We start from the raw sequence: 19,542 nt of genomic DNA on the forward strand, positions 1-19,542 counted from the left end.
GGATCCCTAACGAGCATCAAATATTCTCAAAATTAAGTGTTCATTTACTGGAAAATTTAGTGTTTATTCACTGGTAAAAACTGTTCCTTCCTCTCGGCGGAGCCTGTAACCCCCAGAGAGCATGTCCCCAGGTGGCGGATCAGGGAATGCCTCCTTAGGTTTACCCTAGGGTGGTAGGAGTAAAATAAAATAGCTCCCGCAGACCAACAGGCAGAAGTCCAACCTTTCCGGAGGCAATGGCACCCCTCCTCTATGAATAGTGCAATACATAGTGCAATCGACCATGTTACCGCGTCCGGGGTAGCCGACGCGCCAAGAGCTGATGTCCAGGCACTTGGCGAGAAGTTTGCGACGAAGACACTCAATATCCTACAACTGAACATTAATGGTACGCAGAGGAAAACAGAGGAACTTTCAGACATTCTTCACCAAAACAACATTCATGTGGCTTGCCTGCAAGAAACCAAACTTAATCCAAATCTCACGTTAAAAATCAAAGGATACACCACAACTCGGAAAGACAGGATAGATCGATCTGGTGGGGGACTTGCTTTTCTTATCAAACAAGATATTAAATTTAAGATCTATCCTGGTAGAGTAAATAGAAACTCTGACAGTAATACTGAAGCACAAGCTATTGACATCTTCCTACCTCAGCATTCACTGAGAATAGGCAATGTCTATCATCCAGATGCCACGGAAATAAATGTTGACCTTCTACATAATCTTGTGAACACAACGAATGATACAAATATTATGCTTGGAGATTTCAATGCCAAAAGTCCGTCGTGGGGAAATTCTACACTAGATCAGAAGGGCTCTCAAGTTGAAGATCTACTCTTCGACCTAAACCTCTCAATCTTAAACAATAATCAAGCTACTCACGTCTCAAAAACCAATGGCACCGCGTCAGCTCTTGACATCACTACCATTAACCATCAACATGAACAGCTTATCTCTTGAAAAGTTCTTGACAGTGCTATCAGCGACCACTTCCCTATTCTCACCAGGGTCAACTTGATAATTGATGTGCATGAGCAAAGGAAAAGATCCTGGAACTTCAGGAAAGCAGACTGGCCAATCTTCACATCCAAACTTGAAGAATTCTGTGACCTAATGAAGCCATCATCTTTTAACAACATGGTTACTTCCTTCAACTCTTGTATACTAAAATCCGCAAAACTTTCCATTCCTCGGGGAAAAAGGAAAACCAACTGGGTGCCCTACTGGAAAGATAACCACATTGAAGAGCTTCTTTCGGAGAGAGATGCTCTGTGTGCAGAGGTTCAGAACAATAACACTGAAGAGAACAGAAGAAAATATGTCAACAGCTGTCACAAAGTTGAAGAGGAGATTTCCTTGTGCAAACGTCAGAAATGGGAGGATTTTTCCGCTACCTTAGATCCTAGAAAAACATCAAAACACTGGAATATCATTAGGACTCCGAATAGTCAAGTTTCACAACCACTGCAAGATGATCAGGAGACAAACTCCATAAACTGCTGTGGAAAACCAGCTCACACGAATTCTGAATGTGCTAATATGCTAGCTGAATTCTATGCCAACAACAGCAAACTCGTTTTCAGCAAAACAGACAAGGCCACCCTTAAGACTACTAGAAGACTAATTAAAAGCTCTTATAAGCCCCCTAAGAACAACATCTTCTCTGACCTTTTCAGAATTGAAGAACTCGACTCTGCCCTCTAAAAACTTGATCCAAAGAAAGCTCCAGGTGCCGACCTCATCTTTGGAAGCATGATTCAACACTTTGGCGAAAAAGCCAAAAGGCAGTTACTTGATATCTTTAACCTCTCCTGGACTTCTGGCAAGCTACCAAAAATTTGGAAAACCTCTATTATTATTCCGATTCTGAAAGCAGGCAAAAGCGCCTCTGACTGCAAGAGCTAATATCACTCACCAGTACACTGTGCAAGCTTATGGAGCGAATGATACACTCCAGAATCATGAACTGGCTAATTCGAGGGAAAAAATTAAATTTTTATCAGACAGCCTACTGAGCTCATCACAGCACAGTGAATCAGCTCTTTTACCTTTGCCAATCAATTATTGATGGACTACAGAAAAAACCTCATGAAAAAACAGTCGCTGTTTTTCTGACCTGTCTTCTGCTTTCAACCGTGTTTGGCAACACAAACTCGTCCACATTGCCCATGAAGTCGGCATCGAAGGACATGCCCTTGCTTGGTTGAATGACTTCTTGAGGAACAGACATTTCTTGGTCCGATTCAAAGGTGAACTCTCTAAGACCCGCAAAATGAATGCTGGTGTTCCACAAGGCTCTGTCTTGAGCCATCTACTCTTTCTTCTCTATATGAACACAATCGATGCCTACATCCATAAGAGTACCAGGATCGCCTGCTATATAGATGATATTGCCATCTGGAGCACAAATCATGATCTCAAAACTTCTCAGAAATTTCTGAATCTCAGCTTGAAAGGCATTGCAACATGGGCTAACGATCTGAAACTTACCATAAACCCTAATAAGTCTAACTACTGTGTTTTCTCAACCGACAGGAAAAATCGCGGAACCTTCCAGCCGGTCTTAAAAATTCAAAACACCATGATTGGACGTGTTGAAAATCCTAAATATCTGGGAGTGATCCTAGACCCAGAACTGAGATTTACCAAACACATCAAAACCACAGCAAATAATGGTCTAAAGAAATTGAATGTCCTCCGAAAACTTTCCGGCACAAACTGGGGTTCGAGATCATCAACATTAAAAAATACGTACTGCACCGTCATCAGGCCAGTACTTGAGTATTGCTCCTGTATTTGGGCACATGCTGCTGAATGTGTTAAAGACACTTTGGACTCAGTCCAACATGGAGGATCAAAAATCATCATTGGTGCAGTGTCCTCCACTAACAACATCAAGGCCGAACTTGAATGCGGTCTTGTTTCCCTTGAAAACAGACGGAAACTTGCCACTCTAAAATTCACCAACAAAATCAGAAGCCACAATAGAGACCATATAGCTCGCAGAGTTATTGATACTTGGACAGGCAGATCAAGGCTTCAGAGATCATCAACGCTGCAATTTGACAGAGACATCAGAGAGGCTGTCTGTCTTGACCACTCATCTCTGGACATTATTCAAGAGCCTCTCTTTCCTTCCAAGCCCCCTATGTAAATTAAAATCAATACTAACCTACTTGAACCATGCTCAAAAAAGGAACCAACCCGAGTATTATTACAAAAAGGTGAAGACACTGTTTGTTCACTTTCCAGGGAAAACAGCGTAATAGTCTACACAGATGGTTCCTCTGATATTGACTGTAATAGAGATGGTGCTGGCATCTCCATCACTTACCCCTCAGGAAATGGCTTCAAACTCAAAATACCCACTGGCCAAATTGCTTCAAACTTCACCAGCGAAGAGGCTCTTGCCTATTGTCGCTCCCATTCTCTAAATGACTCAATAAAAGAAATTGAGATTTTCTCAGACTCAAAATCAGCACTCAAAGCCATTCATAACGGTAAAACATCAATAACGTAAGAAATTAATACCCTTCTTCATTCATTAAATATCCGTTGCACTCTCCAGTGGATCCCAGCTCATGTTGGAATCGAGGGGAACGAATGTGCAGATGCCCTTGCAAAGGAAGCACGCGACGAAGATCAACCTCGAGCCGTCACCTGTGCAGATGCGAATGCTGTCGCCAGACGAAGGATATACAACCAGCATTTTAGCAAAGCAATAATCCCCGATCTAAACTGCCCAAGAAACCTCTCCTCTACAATAGTTAAGCTACGTACTGGACATTTCAAGGGCAAGAAGATCTCATGCACCCATATAAAATTCTATCCCCTCTGCAAGTACTGTCCTCATTTGCAACTAACTCCAGACTATGTTTTTGACTGCCAGACCATTATCGGCTCCCTCTTTCAACTTGGAGCACCTCCCATCGAAATTCTCCATGGCCATCGGGCTCCAGAACTTTCAAACCTTGTTATCAAGACTTTTGGAGGACTCTAATCTTTGCACTAGCATAGACACGACAACAACAACTGTTCCTTCACTTGGTTATCTTACTACTTATTATTTAACCCCTTACCTGCCGAGTAAAATTTACGCGATTCATTTTCGCTCAAGTGCGCATTGTTATGCTGTTCTTTGGTGGGGGAAAAAGATTAATGCTTTGCAATTTAAAAACAGTTTACTTTCACAAGAGAAGAAAAAGGAAAAGAAGAAAATACAAAACTTAAATTAAAGAATAAAAATACAATATAAAAGATGTTAAAACTTAGCTGTTGTATGATAAATCCTGAAACATGGTTGGACACATAAACCAACATCACATTCATTGCACTGATAGCGGAATTCTTGACGAATATACACGGGAAACGAAAGTGAAAGAAGAATAAACCCGACCTTACTCAAATAGAAACACACAAGCAATAAATATTATGATATAAGTTTTCAAACACATCCCTTTCCCATTCCCCCTCCTCCGAAATTGGTAATACATTCATTGCAAACACATTCATTGGCAAACACTTTCAAGGTCATTTTACTGTATTCACAAGTTGGGGGTGTAGTTCTATTTATAGCAGTGCAATGCAAAGCATCGTACTTCGGGAAAGCGTATAAATACGCCTGTGGCAGTTAACTCATCATTTGACCGAGATGTATAAATACGCCCGTGGCAGTTAAGGGGTTAACCAAAAGCTTAAAACAATATTATGTAACTTATCTAATTTTTTTTACATAATTTGCATTTAATAACAAACATGTCGACCCCATCATTTATCTAAAATTAAAAATTTTGAAATTTTTTTTTAAAGGCAAGCTAAGCTGAAGTGTTCCTTCACTTGTTAGTTTACCCTATAAGATGTTGAGAAATTTGCGATGTTGTGAGAGATGCTTAAAAATGTTGACTACATATTTTTATTAATATTTATAAAATATATAGTCAAGAAATTGATAAATATTTTATTCCAAATCTATTCATACGTATGTATATTATTGAAATTGTATCAGTTATTGAGAGAAAAAAAACTAAAAAATAATCACATTAAATAAGCACAATCTGTTGTATAATCATATTCTATCAGAAGCATGTTTTTATAAAACTCGACATTCGTTGAATAAAATATTTTTTATTCAAATTTCTTCATTAAGTTGCAAATAGATTTTTAGACTAAAAAAGAAACACCGCATTTCACAGTTTAAAAAAATAAAAAGATTAGCAAATGATTATTAGCGAAAAAAGTATGAATGAAATTTTACGCTATGCATGCTAAGTCAAGTTCCTCGTAAATTTATCACATTTTAATATTAATCGCCCCATTTAATTATTTCTTCATTGTTGCCAAATTATTTTTTTCAAAATAATTAATTTTAATTTTTCTCATCTTCTAATAAATAAAAACAGTTGAAACTTTAGATTTTTAAGCTGAAAAATATGTAGATTAATATGGTATAAAAATATCCATACTTTATAATTCAAAATTTTTTCATCCTCAATTTAAACTAAATAAAAAATAATTATTAAAAATTATTTTTTTCATGAAATTATCTTTATGTAAATGAGTTTTATGAGTGGGTGTAATTTTTTTTAAATTGCTTCATTAGTTTTTAAAATATGACTGAAAACGCAAAAAGCTAAATTAACATTAAGGGGTCCAGGGTTCATGCTCTACTATACAAATAAAATTCAAGTACTTTTCAAGGACTTTTTAAGACTTATTATAAAATTCTCAAGGACTTAAATTTTAGTTAAAGATAGACTAAAATTTAACATTTTAAACTAAAATGTTTTGACGATAAATGTTAGTCGATAATAGCAGTACTGAAAAATAAGACTTCCATTGCTCTCTCTTGATTTTGGAAAGTGATCTAAGTAAAAAAAAAAAAAAAAAACAAGGGTGATTGGCATCAAGTCGAGAATAAAATTCATGATGCATAAAAACGTCAGGTTTGAATTTTGCATTAAGGCTTATTTTAAGCTAGGTATACAACCTCTGAATAAGCAAAGATTCGGGCAGAAGACGGGGTAGGGGGGAATGTTCTATATAATACTGTGATATCAATTAGATATTTAAAAACAACTCTGCCGGGAGACTTTTATTTAATATTTAAAGTGGCAGAAGCATTTAGACAGTGAAATTTAAATTGTTCTTAAATATAATTTTGAAATTTCGACCACTTTTCTATTTAAGAAAATTAGTCAATTATTGGATGTTGCGGCTTAATTATCATTTTAAATTTATTACCAGTCAACCATTTTAAATTGAAACAGTTGCCAACTTTCACCTCAATACCTTCTGATAGATTCTTAGTAACAATTTTGGTCACTTTGACTTTTTTAATTATCCACTCATACTTGAATTAACTTTTTTTCAGTAGCATCGATCATTTGCACTTGACATGGTCACGTGAATATGAACTGCAACGAGTAGTTTTCAAATTGAGTATAAATACGAAAATCGATGTTTGATATCACAAAATGCGCGAATACGAATAGCGACATTGGATTTTAAACTCGCGGAAAAACTAATTGCGCTAAAAAACCGCTTAAGTACAAATCGCGATATTAGATTTTTGAATTGCTTTAATGGGAATTGCGAGTGCGATTTTTGAATCACGCTAAAACGAATTGCAACAGCAGGCATTAAAGTGGACAAAAATAAAAAAAGCTGAACCTTTACAATGCAGGTCACTAGGAGGAGGGGGGGGGTGCTCTATATGATTCTGAGATTTATAAAAGCAACTTTTAATTATGCTGGGAGATTTTTATTCAATATTTAAAGTGGCAGAAGCATTTAGACAGTTAACTTTAAATTTTTCTTAAATATAATTTTAAAATTTTGACCACTAATATATTTAAAAAAATTAAGCAATTATAGGAAGGCGCAACTATTAAATTACTTACTAATGAAAAATATATCACATCTTTACAGTAACTAATTCAAGAGAAAGCTTACTTCTACTTCTTTCAAGACTCGCGATATTGGGTTTTAAAATCGTGTGAATATGAATCTTGATATTCGATTTTAAAATCGCATGAATATGAATCGCGATTTTGGATTTCAAAAGCGCGTGAATATGAATCACGAAATTGGATTTTAAAATCGCGTGAATATGAATCGCGATTCTGGACTTTAAAATCACGTGAATATGAATCGTGCTGTTGGATATTAAAATCGCGTGAATATGAATCTCGATTTTGGATTTTAAAATTTCGTAAATGTTAATCATGCTATTGGATTTTAAAACCGCGTGAATATGAATCGTGCAGTTGGATTTTAAAAACCCGAAAAGACAAATCACGATATTAGATTTTAAAATCGCGTGAATATGAATCACGATATTGGATTTTAAAATCGCGTGAATATGAATCGCGTTTTTGGATTTTAAAATCGCGTGAATATGAATCGCGATTTTGGATTTTAAAATCCCGAGAATATGAATCGAGCTGTTGGATTTTAAAAACACGAAAATACAAATTGCGATATTGAATTTTTAAATCGCGTAAATAAGAATCACGATACATAATTTTTAGATCACGTGAATACGAATCGCAGTAATTTTTAAATAGCGTACAAATACGAAAAACGATATCTGATATTACAACTGCGTGATAACGAATCGCAAAATTGGATTTAAAAATGCGTGAATACGAATCGCGATGTTGGATTTTAAACTCACAAGAATACAAATAGCAAAATTAGGTTTTAAAAACGCCTAAATACAAATCGCGATATTGGATTTTGAAATTGAGTGAATAGGAATTGCTAGTACGATTTTTAAATCGCGCAAAAAAATTGCAACACGTAAGTTTTAAATCAGTTAAATACAAAAATCGATGATTGATATTAAAATCGTTTGATTAAAAATCGCGATTTTGGCAAATTCCGGTGCAGTTCCTAATATTCCAAAAATCAGCCAAAAAAAAAAAAAAAAAAAAAAAAAAAAAAAAAAAAAAAAAAAAAAAAACATCGGCGCTCGAAACGAAACGCTTAGACTCTTTTCCACTCTATAGCAGAAGTCGCGGTAATCCGACTATCATTCGGGCGGCTTGGGTTTCTCCAATAGGACTTCCCAAAAATTTTAGTTTTTGGAACACGGTCGGAAATTTTCAAAATTGGGGAAAAAAAGCGGATTTCCGCGGAAGTCTTTCATCCCTGCAACACATAATTTTTAAATAAGTCTAATACGAAGATCGATGATTGATATTAAAATCGCCTGAATAAGTATCGAGATTTTGTCAGAATTTGGCGCAGTTCCCAATATTTAAAATTCCTAAAATCAGCCAAACTTACATAAAATCCTAAACTCAAACAGTACGTGTCATCATCTGAAAGACGGGGAAGTCATTCTCTCACACTTACGCGCGTCAAAAGTTAAACATAGAAATACTGGAAATAGGGCTGTTTTCCTGAGTTTTCGATATTTTTCAAGGTCATTTCGAATTTTTCAAGGATTTAATATCATTTTCAAGTACTTCTAGGGGCCCTTGAAAATCAAAATGAAATTCAAGTACTTTTCAAGGCTTTTTCAAGGCCGCGGGAACCCTGGGGGTCTAAACTATTAATTGCTCTCCTGACCAAACTATGGGGACTACATTTCCCAGATAGCGGCTACCCCCTATATTTCAAAGATAAGGAATCCAAATATGTAAAAAGAATTTTTTGTTTATTCAGAGAAAGTACGTTTTTGTGTCTGATTTCATAACTTAATTAATAGTTAGCACTAATTAATTACCATATTTGAGGTCACCCCAGGAACCATTAAGATTGACACTTAGTTCGTGAAAATCCGATCATTAGAACGAAAGTTATTCAGGGTGATATCTTTTTTTTTTTCGGACTGTACATATTATACACAATATATTAAGAGGCAATACACAATCACTATGCTCATGTATGATCTATATTAGGATAACTATATAGGTATTAACTGCAGGAAAAACTTAGAAATAAGGAACAGTTCAACAAACTACTTTAAAAAATGTTATAGTAAATGAAGTAGCATAGTATAGCTGAGCTATATTTAAATATCACACGTATCACGCTTTGAGAGCATTAAAAAAAATGCTGACCCCTTGAGAAATAAAATTCTCTGTATTTTCACAGTTTATGAGGAATTAATTCAAAACTCCCTGCTACTTCAGATTATTTTTAAACTCCCTGTATAGAAACCCTACAATATGTGTGGAAATACCCACATAGATTGCTTCTACAGTACTTATTGCGATTATGAAACAACAAAAATTTTTTAAATGAGACATAAATAGTATTACCTTTCTAAGGGTACTCTATGCGGCCCTGAAACAGACATTCGATGCAAGTATCTGAGAAATTTTTCGAAGGTATCAAAAAAAGGCCATCGTGATAACAAACATATAGACTTATTGGTTTGTAAGCATTTGCTTCTTTTAAGTTCTTCACTGGAGAAATGAAGGTGCACTTTCATCGTTTCATTCAATTTCAGCTCCGGAAAAGGTTCATAGAATGTAACAGCCGCACCATAAACCTAAATAAAAAATTTAATTAGTAATTTGATTTCAAACAGAAAAAAAATCAAGAACACTTCAACCTAATAGGACTGGGCAATAAATCGATGCATCAAAAACCATTGATTCTATGCATTCATCACCGATCAGATGTTTGGATTAGCAATTTTTCTAGGCATTGGAAATTGTGATTTACTGAGATGTGTACGATATTTCCCGATGTCTACACGTGCAATGTTGAGAGTTGTTCTCTATAGCACATCATGAATAGCATTTTCCTCCCTTAGTGTGCAGCAATAGCTGTGGCAATGATCGTTATTCCCCCCCCCCCCCCGTCCTTTTAAATAATGACTCATCGTTTTGCTCACATGATGAATCCAAATGTGATTGAGAATCAAAGTGTTGATGAATCTCATAGTAACGGAAGGGTTTTCCATTAATAGTGTGTGTGTGCAAATCCTGTTGCAGGGTTCATGCTCTACTATAAAAATAAAATTCAAGTACTTTTCAAGGACTTCTTAAGACTTATTATAAAATTCTCAAGGACTAAAATTTTAGTTAAAGATAGACTAAAATTTAACATTTTAAACTAAAATGTTTTGACGATAAATGTTAGTCGATAATAGCAGTACTGAAAAATAAGACTTCCATTGCTCTCTCTTGATTTCGGAAAGTGATCTAAGTATATATATAAAAAAAAACACAAAAAAAAACAAGGGTGATTGGCATCAAGTCGAGAATAAAATTCATGATGCATAAAAATGTCAGGTTTGAATTTTGCATTAAGGCTTATTTTAAGCTAGGTATACGAAGTCTGAATAAGCAAAGATTCGGGCAGAAGACGGGGTAGGGGGGAATGTTCTATATAACACTGTGATATCAATTAGATATTTAAAAACTCTGCCGGGAGACTTTTATTTAATATTAAAAGTGGCAGAAGCATTTAGACAGTGAAATTAAAATTGTTCTTAAATATAATTTTGAAATTTCGACCACTTTTCTGTTTAAGAAAATTAATCAATTATTGGATGTTGCGGCTTGATTATCATTTTAAATTTATTACCAGTCAACCATTTTAAATTGAAACAGTTGCCAACTTTCACCTCAATACCTTCTGATAGATTCTTAGTAACAATTTTGGTCACTGACTTTTTTAATTAACCACTCCAGTGTTTTCATCATAGAAAAAAAATGGGTGAGAATTTCTCACCCTTTCTCAGAAACAGGGTGGGATTTCAAAAAGTTAAGTGAGATTTCTAAAAACTAAAAAAACACAAAAACTCTTGAAAAAAAAATCATTTCTTTAATTATAACACATTTATAACGTCTTCTATTTTTAAAAGCATTGAATATTTTTGCTGCATCATCATAGAAGATTTTGCCTTTACAAGGTATTCTTCCATTTTACATTAGTGCATTAAAAATTTGAACGTCTTACGTGAAGAAATCTTACGGTAAACACGTGGTTGCAGAGAAATGTGTTCTGAAAGGGGTTGTTTTCTGTTGTTGGAAAAGGTTCTGAACAATACTGGTAAATGGGGAAGCTAGATAACGGGTCAGATGTTGAAAATGATGAAAGATCAAGGAAGAAAAGTGAAACGGACTTAATTCTAAATGGCGTAATTCGAAGATTTTTCCAAAATGCGAGAAATTCGCGAATTTTGAAATTAACTTATAGAATGCGCGAATTTCTCGCGGTAATCATTGTTAAATGAGAGAAAAGAAAAAAATATGCGAGATTCTCGCTTTCTCGCGCTGTAGAGAAAACTCTGCTTTCAGTAGCATCAATCATACGCATTTGACATGGTCATGTGAATATGAATTGCAACGAGTAGTTTTCAAATCGAGTATAAATACGAAAATCGATGTTTGATATCGCAAAATGCGTGAATACGAATAGCGACATTGGATTTTAAACTCGAGGAAAAAATAATTGCGCTATAAAAACGCTTAAATACAAATCGCGATATTAGATTTTTAAATTGCTTTAATGGGAATTGCGAGTACGATTTCTGAATCACGCGAAAACGAATTGCAACACTAGGCATTAAAGTGGACAAAAATTAGAAAAGCTGAACTTTTACAACGCAGGTCACTAAGAGGAGGGGGGGGTGCTCTATATGATACTGAGATTTATAAAAGCAACTTTTAACTATGCTGGGAGATTTTTATTTAATATTTAAAGTGGCAGAAGCATTTAGACAGTTAACTTTAAATTTTTCTTAAATATAATTTTAAAATTTTGACCACTAATATATTAAAAAAAATTAAGCAATTATAGGAAGGCGCGACTATTAAATTACTTACTAATGAAAAATATATCACATCTTTACAGTAACTAATTCAAGAGAAAGCTTACTTCTACTTCTTTCAATAATCGCGATATTGGATTATAAAATCGCGTGAATATGAATCGCGATTTAGGATTTCAAAACCACGTGAATATGAATCACGATATTGGATTTTAAAATCGCGTGAATATGAATCACGATATTGAATTTTAGAATCGCGTGAATATGAATCACGATATTAGATTTTAAAATCGCGTGAATATGAATCGCGATATTGAATTTTAAAATTGCGTGAATATGAATCACGATATTGGATTTTAAAATCGCGTGAATACAAATAACGATATTGGATTTTAAAATCGCGTGAATATGAATCGCGTTTTTGGATTTTAAAATCGCGTGAATATGAATCGCGATTTTGGACTTATAAAATCCGGTGATTGCGAATCATGCTGTTGGATTTTAAAGACACGAAAATACAAATTGCGATATTGAATTTTAAAATCGCGTAAATAAGAATCACGATGCATAATTTTTAGATCACGTGAATACGAATCGCAGTGAGTAATTTTTAAATAGCGTACAAATACGAAAAACGATATCTGATATTACAACTGCGTGATAACGAATCGCAAAATTTGATTTAAAAATGTGTGAATACAAATCGCGACGTTGGATTTTAAACTCACGAGAATCGCGATATTGGGTTTTAAAAACGCTTAAATACGAATCACGATATTGGAGTTTGAAATTGAGTGAATAGGAATTGCTAGTACGATTTTTAAATCGCATAAAAAATTGCAACACGTAAGTTTTAAATAGGTTAAATACAAAAATCGATGATTGATATTAAAATAGTTTGATTAAAAATCGCGATTTTAGCAAATTCCGGTGCAGTTCCTAATATTTAAAATTCCAAAAATCAGCCAAACAAAAACAAAAAAAATCAAATATCGGCGGTCGTAACGAAACGCTTAGACTCCTTTCCACTCTATAGCAGAAGTCGCGGTAATCCGACTATCGTTCGGGCGGCTTGGGTTTCTCCAATAGGACTTCCCAAAAATTTTAGTTTTTGGAACATGGTCGGAAATTTTCAAAATTGAGGAAAAAAAGCGGACTTCCGCTTTTTTGTGGAAGTGTTTCATCCCTGCAACTTATAATTTTTAACTAAGTCTAATACGAAGATCGATATTAAAATCGCCTGAATAAGAATCGAGATTTTGTCAGAATCTGGCGCAGTTCCCAATATTTAAAATTCCTAAAATCAGCCAAACATACATAAAATCCTAAAATCAAACAGTACGTGTCATCATCTGAAAGACGGGGAAGTCATTCTCTCACACTTACGCGCGTCATAAAGTTAAACATAGAAATACTGGAAATAGGGCTGCTTTCCTGAGTTTTCGATATTTTTCAAGGTCATTTCGAAATTTTCAAGGATTTAATATCATTTTCAAGTACTTCTAGGGGCCCTTGAAAATCAAAATGAAATTCAAGTACTTTTCAAGGCTTTTTCAAGGCCGCGGGAACCCTGCTGTTGATTTTTTTACAATCAACCCAAATCCTGTTGATTTTTTTTACAATCAATCCAGCATTTAATATTTTTTAACCGCTATTCTGCAATCATCCACCTCTTTAAATAATTACAAAAAATGCAACGTTTATTTTTAAAAAATGCCACTTACTAATTTCGAACTTACGCAGTACTAAATGTAAAATATTAATGAACCGAAACACAGTGATGCATCAAAATATCGCAATATTAGCATGCCGATACATCGCAAATCTTAAAATCGCCCAGTCCTACTACCTACCATGCTAAAGTTTAAAGAAAGCATTTCTAAAACAGCCCATAGAGGGTGGAGGAAGTATATTTCATACACAAGAGAAAGATGCGTCAGTGTGATCAGCATTGCACTTTCCAGATACACTGTGAAACAATCAGAAGCTGCTGTCAGGAATCCAACACCAGTTCTCCACCATTATAGCTAAGTACCACTGTGGCATCAAGGCTCAATATGTTAAAAAGTTAAATTTTAACTATAAAAATATATACTTTTTCAAACCAGAATTTTTTTTTTATTAAAATGCAAAATAAGATTGAACCACCAAGTTTTTACTTCATATTTTATTTATACAGTGAAGCCTCTCGGGAGCGACCACTATCCATTCCACAGTAAAATGGTCGTTAATAGGTTAGTCGTTCTTAGAAGTTACCTCCATTGACTTCAAAATTGTTATCGAAGGTGAGTGATTTTTTGCAAATTATTTTAATTTTAGTTTATGCAATTTCCTTTGTGCGGAAATGCCATTTCTGTTGGCGACAGGGAAAGAAGGATCTGGTATAAATTCGATTTTGCCCAAACTATAAAGTATGTTTTTGAGTCTGATTTTGTAACTTGAAATATCGTTTGCATTAATTAGAATATTTGCGGTCACCCCCTCCAACATTTAAGATTGAGTCCTAGAATGTAGAGATTCGATCATTAGATTAAAAGTTATTCAGGTTGGTCCGTTTTTTGTTTTTCACAATGCACTTTATTTCTTGGATGGTGTAAAAAAGTACTGATCACTTAAATCACAAATATTAGACAATTTCCTAGCATTTCTTAAATCACTGTCGAGAAAAGCATAGAGTTTGAAAGTTAAATGAACAAATTCGCAAAATGTGTTTTAGAATAAAAAACTATTTCATGTAAACATGAATTAAAAGTTCTAAATATCTCCGCATATTTAACCAAGACAATTTTTTTTACTTGAAACCACTTTGTATATTGGTGAAAATTAAGTTCTCCAGTTAAGTTTGTCCTCTAAAAGTAGCGAAGTAGTGACTACATTTCTAAAATAGTTTGTAGTCACTACATTAAAAAAAAGTAGTTGTAGTGATAGTTAACAACAATTGTAATAAAGTAGTTGTAATTAACTACAAAGAAAATGTAGTTTTTCCAAAACCTGATTCCCTCTGTCTTGCTCACTACTTGACCATTTTATTTAACGATGCAACTTAAATTTCTGGTAAAGTAAAAAAAAATTTAAAGGAATTCAAATGTGGATTTATATGCTAAATTACCATGCCCACAATGTCTTTGAACTGGTTAAAGAGGACACAACTGTGAAACGCCCCCTTTATATTGAACTCACCGGTACCAGATTTCAACGTTAAATACATTTAATCAATGTTATATACATACATTTTATGTTACATACAATGTTATATTCATTGATACTCTTAATGAGAGCATTTGTGGCAATTTAGACCCTTTTCACCACATCTCACTTGCACACATCCTAAAAAGGATGCTTATTTATAAGAAAATTGGATTATTTCCCATTGAACTTCTCACTTCAAAATAATTTTCTAATAGTCATTCTCAATATTTACAATAGTTTTTTTATGTTATAATTACAATGAAAAATATAATTCAGCTTATTATAATTATTTTCAACTAATTAAACTTATTTGCTTTCATCAAAAACAAAATTAGAACAACACTATACACAGCCCCAGACATTTAAATTAAAGACATTTACATTAAATATAAATCTGACTGATAAAAAATTATTTTAAAACTATTTTACATAAAACAATGAAACAAATTTCATTCTTCACATAAAATATTTTCAAAATAAGTAGTTTTATAAGTTTTTTTTTATTAATGTTTCTACAATTGCAGATAAATTTTGTGTTTAAAGTTGGAATTTCAACAAAAGAAGTATGATCATTCAGGGTTGCATAGTAGAAAAATATTGGAAACCACTGCCGAAGGTAATAAATGTATCATGATTTATGATCAATAATTACTTTAAAAAAATCTTAAAACACTACATAAAATCCAAGGCAAATAAAAAGATTTACTTTTTCAGCTGAGTAAGAAGTTAAAACAAAGGTTGAGAATACAGGTTTAGGCTGCTGAGCTTTTTTAGGCCAACATTCAATTGTTGCACCCATTGGTAGACAAAAAAGTGGAACGGAAGGAGGTAGAGCAAAATTATCATAATCTTCTATGGGGAAACGTCCCAGAATACCTAAAACAATGAAAGCACATTAAATAGTGTAATATTATTTTTAAAAAAAGTTCACGATACAATTCCGGGAAGAAGAAATACTGTGAAAAAGGGTAAACACAGAAAACGTTAAAGTGGAGGGGGAGTAACTTTCAGTCACACAAGAGAAAATAAAGAGAACCCTATCAGCATGCCGCACCTTTATGCTTAATTGCTAGCCAATGATGGGAGAGACAATAAGAATTTGTCACTTCCCCGCCCTCAACTTGAATGACAAATAGGGGGAAAATGAATTTTCTTCTCCACCTACCCACCTTAATGAATGACGGGAATTTTCCCTTCTTGCTTGAATCTTTCTAGTTCAAAATGGCAGAGAGAACAATTAATATTTTCATAACTGTAACTTTTTTTTTCATTTTCTATATTTTAAGCAATAATTATTTATTTCTAATATTTTGTTTTTGATTGATTAGATATCATTCCAATACTAAAGCATTATTGCCTGAAAAATAATGCTTATTTATTTTTTGCTTATTAGATTCAGATCGTTTTAAGCCTTGTTTATCTTGGGGGTCTATTATACGCAAAAATCTAATATCCGAACTTCCAAAAGTCCCGCCGATTTTGGATACGTGACTTTCCACTGTATTGGGTTCTTAAATCACGTGAATAAGGATCGCGATGCAAGATTTTAAAATAGTGAAAATACAAATCGCATCGCATAACTTTAAATCAGATAAATATAAAAATTGATGTTTGATTTTAAAATCACATGAATAAGAATCGCGATATTAGCAGTTTTCATGATATTAGTAGTCAAATATTCAAAATGGTGAAAATCCGCCAGACCAAAAGAGTAAAATTGGCAGGAAGAATCACGTGTATGTATACATCTTGTTAACGTGATTTAACCGGTGACATATATTTTAGAACAATGGATTAAAAATGGAAATTTTTTTTTTACTGCTATTCAATATTTTATAAAATCAATATTCTTTATGTTATTATAAAAGTTAGAAAATGGTTCTTATTACACAAATAAAATTTTAAATGCAATAACTACTGTATTTATAATTTTTACATACACATAAAAAAGTAATGGATTACACACACATCTTATTCAATTAGAGCAAATTAAACAAAATATTGAACCTAAATATAACTAGTATAATATAATATACATCCCAAAACACGGTACAGCACACAAACCCATATCACACTCTTTGCCCTCAACTGAAGTCACAATAGGTGAAAAACTACGACCACTAATGCCATCTATTGGGAAAATAGTGAATTAAGTATCCTAAAGTAGAAACGAACTCAACTCGGGCTTCACAAAATAGAAACGTTAATTTTTCTCCTCCCCGAAGGCATCACAAATACTGCACATAGTAGTTGCCCGAACTGGATTCGAGCGACACTGGCAAGGGGTTAACAAAAGTTTCAACATTACGTTGGATTAGAAGATTTTGATTTGAGAAAGTCCAGGAACCAGTGGAATTCCGTGCGTTCATAGAAAACTCACATGTCTGGTTTCTAGAGCCAGACGAACAATACGGAAAACCTGGAATTCCGGGGTAAGCCCAGAATATAATCACCCCAGATGTAAGTAAAAACATTTTTTTCCTATTATAAATTTTAAGTTAAACAAATAATAAAAGAATTTTATATCCTGATGAGTCACATAGCGATATATTTGATATCCTGATGTGTCATCATCATCAGGATATCCTTAATATCCTGATGATGACTCTTCAGGATATTAAGTCACATTTGATGAATCTCTCTTCCTTCAGATAGATTTTCTTTAAAATGTGTGATAAAACTTGCTATGTATTATTTTGTAAATACGAAATAGTTCACTAGGCAGAAATTTTCAGAAAGTTGACAAAATTTTACGGAAATGCAGTGAATCAAAACATTCAGTTTAAAAATGGGGCGAAATGGTACTTGTTTGAAAATGGTGTGACATGTAGATGAAAAAAAAAATTTAAATGAAATTAAAAGTTATGAAACTAACTGCTCAGGTCATAAATCAGTTGCAGTTTATCAGCTCTTATCAATATCACATAAAATCAAGATAAATGTTTTGATTGCAATAATATTTCTAAATTAGCTTCAAAGATCATTATTATACTGATACAAAAATTATACTTTTTCCAAGATCATAATTATACTGAAACTAAAGACACAGGAACTCGTTAATTACGTTGAATGAAAAACCTAATTTCAGTTTTATAATCTGCAAAAAACATCCTGCTCTCATAAAAAAAGAATATCTGATCTGATTAATTTTAAGTAGTCACATGCAAGTTCGGTTTGATGAATTCTATTGCGAATAAAATACTAACTATAAAAGAAAACTTACCAGGTTTATAACACAATAGATCTGGCCGATTCATGGATTTTTTATAGCATAAATAGACATCTGAACCAAGCTATTAAAAAAAAAAAATTTTATTTTGTATTAGTTTAAGGATAAAAAAAAATTACACTTTAAGTAATAATACCTACACACAAATATAAGAGCCAGTTTAATGACAGAAATCTAAACTCATAAGAAAAAAAATGCCTCTTAGCATCAAATCTTCAATACTTCTTTTATGGATTAATACCATATACGTTTAAATATAATAAATTATAGTTTCAATCTAAATCAAAAGAGATCTTCAATAATAAAAAATCTCAGTCTCAATAACCCAAATAATAACTACTGCTTACAATTTTAGTAAAATTTAACATGTTTTAAGAACAATACATTGCAAAAATGTTTGTAAAGAAAAAACTTGTCTATTTGGATGACGTTATTGTTTGCATGGATCTCCATGTTTCGATCCGTTTGTTTCAGTTTATAACGCCTATGAAAACTGCTTCAATCCAAAAAGCCATGTTGCACAAACAAATGAACAAAGGTAAATACAAGCAATAGTGAATTGTCTCAAAGCTGCGATTAATTTATAAAGAAAGAGCAGCAAAATATAAACTAGACAGAAATTTCAAGATTATGGCAGATTTTTTAAAATCAAAAGCAGCTATCGTAAATAGGGTGCGTAGCCAAATCTTTCCCCCAAAAATAAGCACCTTTTCAGTACTTTTTAAGCACTAAAAAAATATTTTTAAGTACTATATACATTAACAAAATGCAAAATAATTTTCAAAGACTTCACAAGATCATGATAAAATAAATAGTTTCTGAGAAAGAACTCTTTTCTTGATCATATTAGCTACCATAAAAAGATTGAGAGATTTTTCGGTTAGATTTCAGAGGGTGGAAAATGAAGCCTGAAACTGATAATATCTTGCAAAATGCAGCAGAGTTGCTTATGAGAGTGCTAGAATTTCACCAAACCCAGCTCAGTAGACGCACACGTGGACTCGCAAGTATTTTATCAAGCATGTAAAATTATTGGCGTTTTTATAAGCTATGGATTGACGTTACGCCGAAGTTGATTGTGGTTGAATGAATTGTGAATAACGTTGAATAGAACAATGTAAAAAGCACGCTTTTGCATAATATGTGGCGAAAATCAACATGGTAAAGAAAAAATTTCATTTTCGAAAAGGGAAAATTAAGCACTTTTTAAAAAAGCCCCATGAAAAAGTACCTTCAAGGGCTTTTAAAAAAATAAATAAAAAATAAGCACCTTTAAGCACTTTTTAAGAACTCCACGCACCATGGTAAATTATAAGCCAACAATTTATGTTTAACTCACAAGCTATTAAAATAAATGTGCATTAAGAATTTTGTGTTACAGCTTATG

At 33.3% G+C, this 19,542-nt stretch overlaps 1 protein-coding gene across 5 annotated transcripts in view; it reads right to left on the reverse strand.

The window, feature by feature from the left end:
• Crag (DENN domain-containing protein Crag) overlaps nt 1-19,542 on the reverse strand; it is an 85,159-nt gene that overhangs the window by 50,194 nt on the left and 15,423 nt on the right. For all 5 annotated transcript variants that reach the window (XM_087168465.1, XM_087168463.1, XM_087168466.1 and 2 more), the window contains exons 5-7: nt 18,150-18,219; nt 15,633-15,802; nt 9,273-9,505 (exon numbers count right to left, since the gene is read on the reverse strand). In XM_087168465.1, the coding sequence (XP_087024591.1) occupies nt 9,273-9,505; nt 15,633-15,802; nt 18,150-18,219 (473 nt within the window). The remainder of the gene's footprint in view (nt 1-9,272; nt 9,506-15,632; nt 15,803-18,149; nt 18,220-19,542) is intronic.

Source organism: Parasteatoda tepidariorum, chromosome 7 (assembly GCF_982258835.1).
Source record: "Parasteatoda tepidariorum strain Cologne lab strain chromosome 7, Ptep-v5.0, whole genome shotgun sequence".
Taxonomy (NCBI): Eukaryota; Metazoa; Arthropoda; class Arachnida; order Araneae; family Theridiidae; genus Parasteatoda; species Parasteatoda tepidariorum.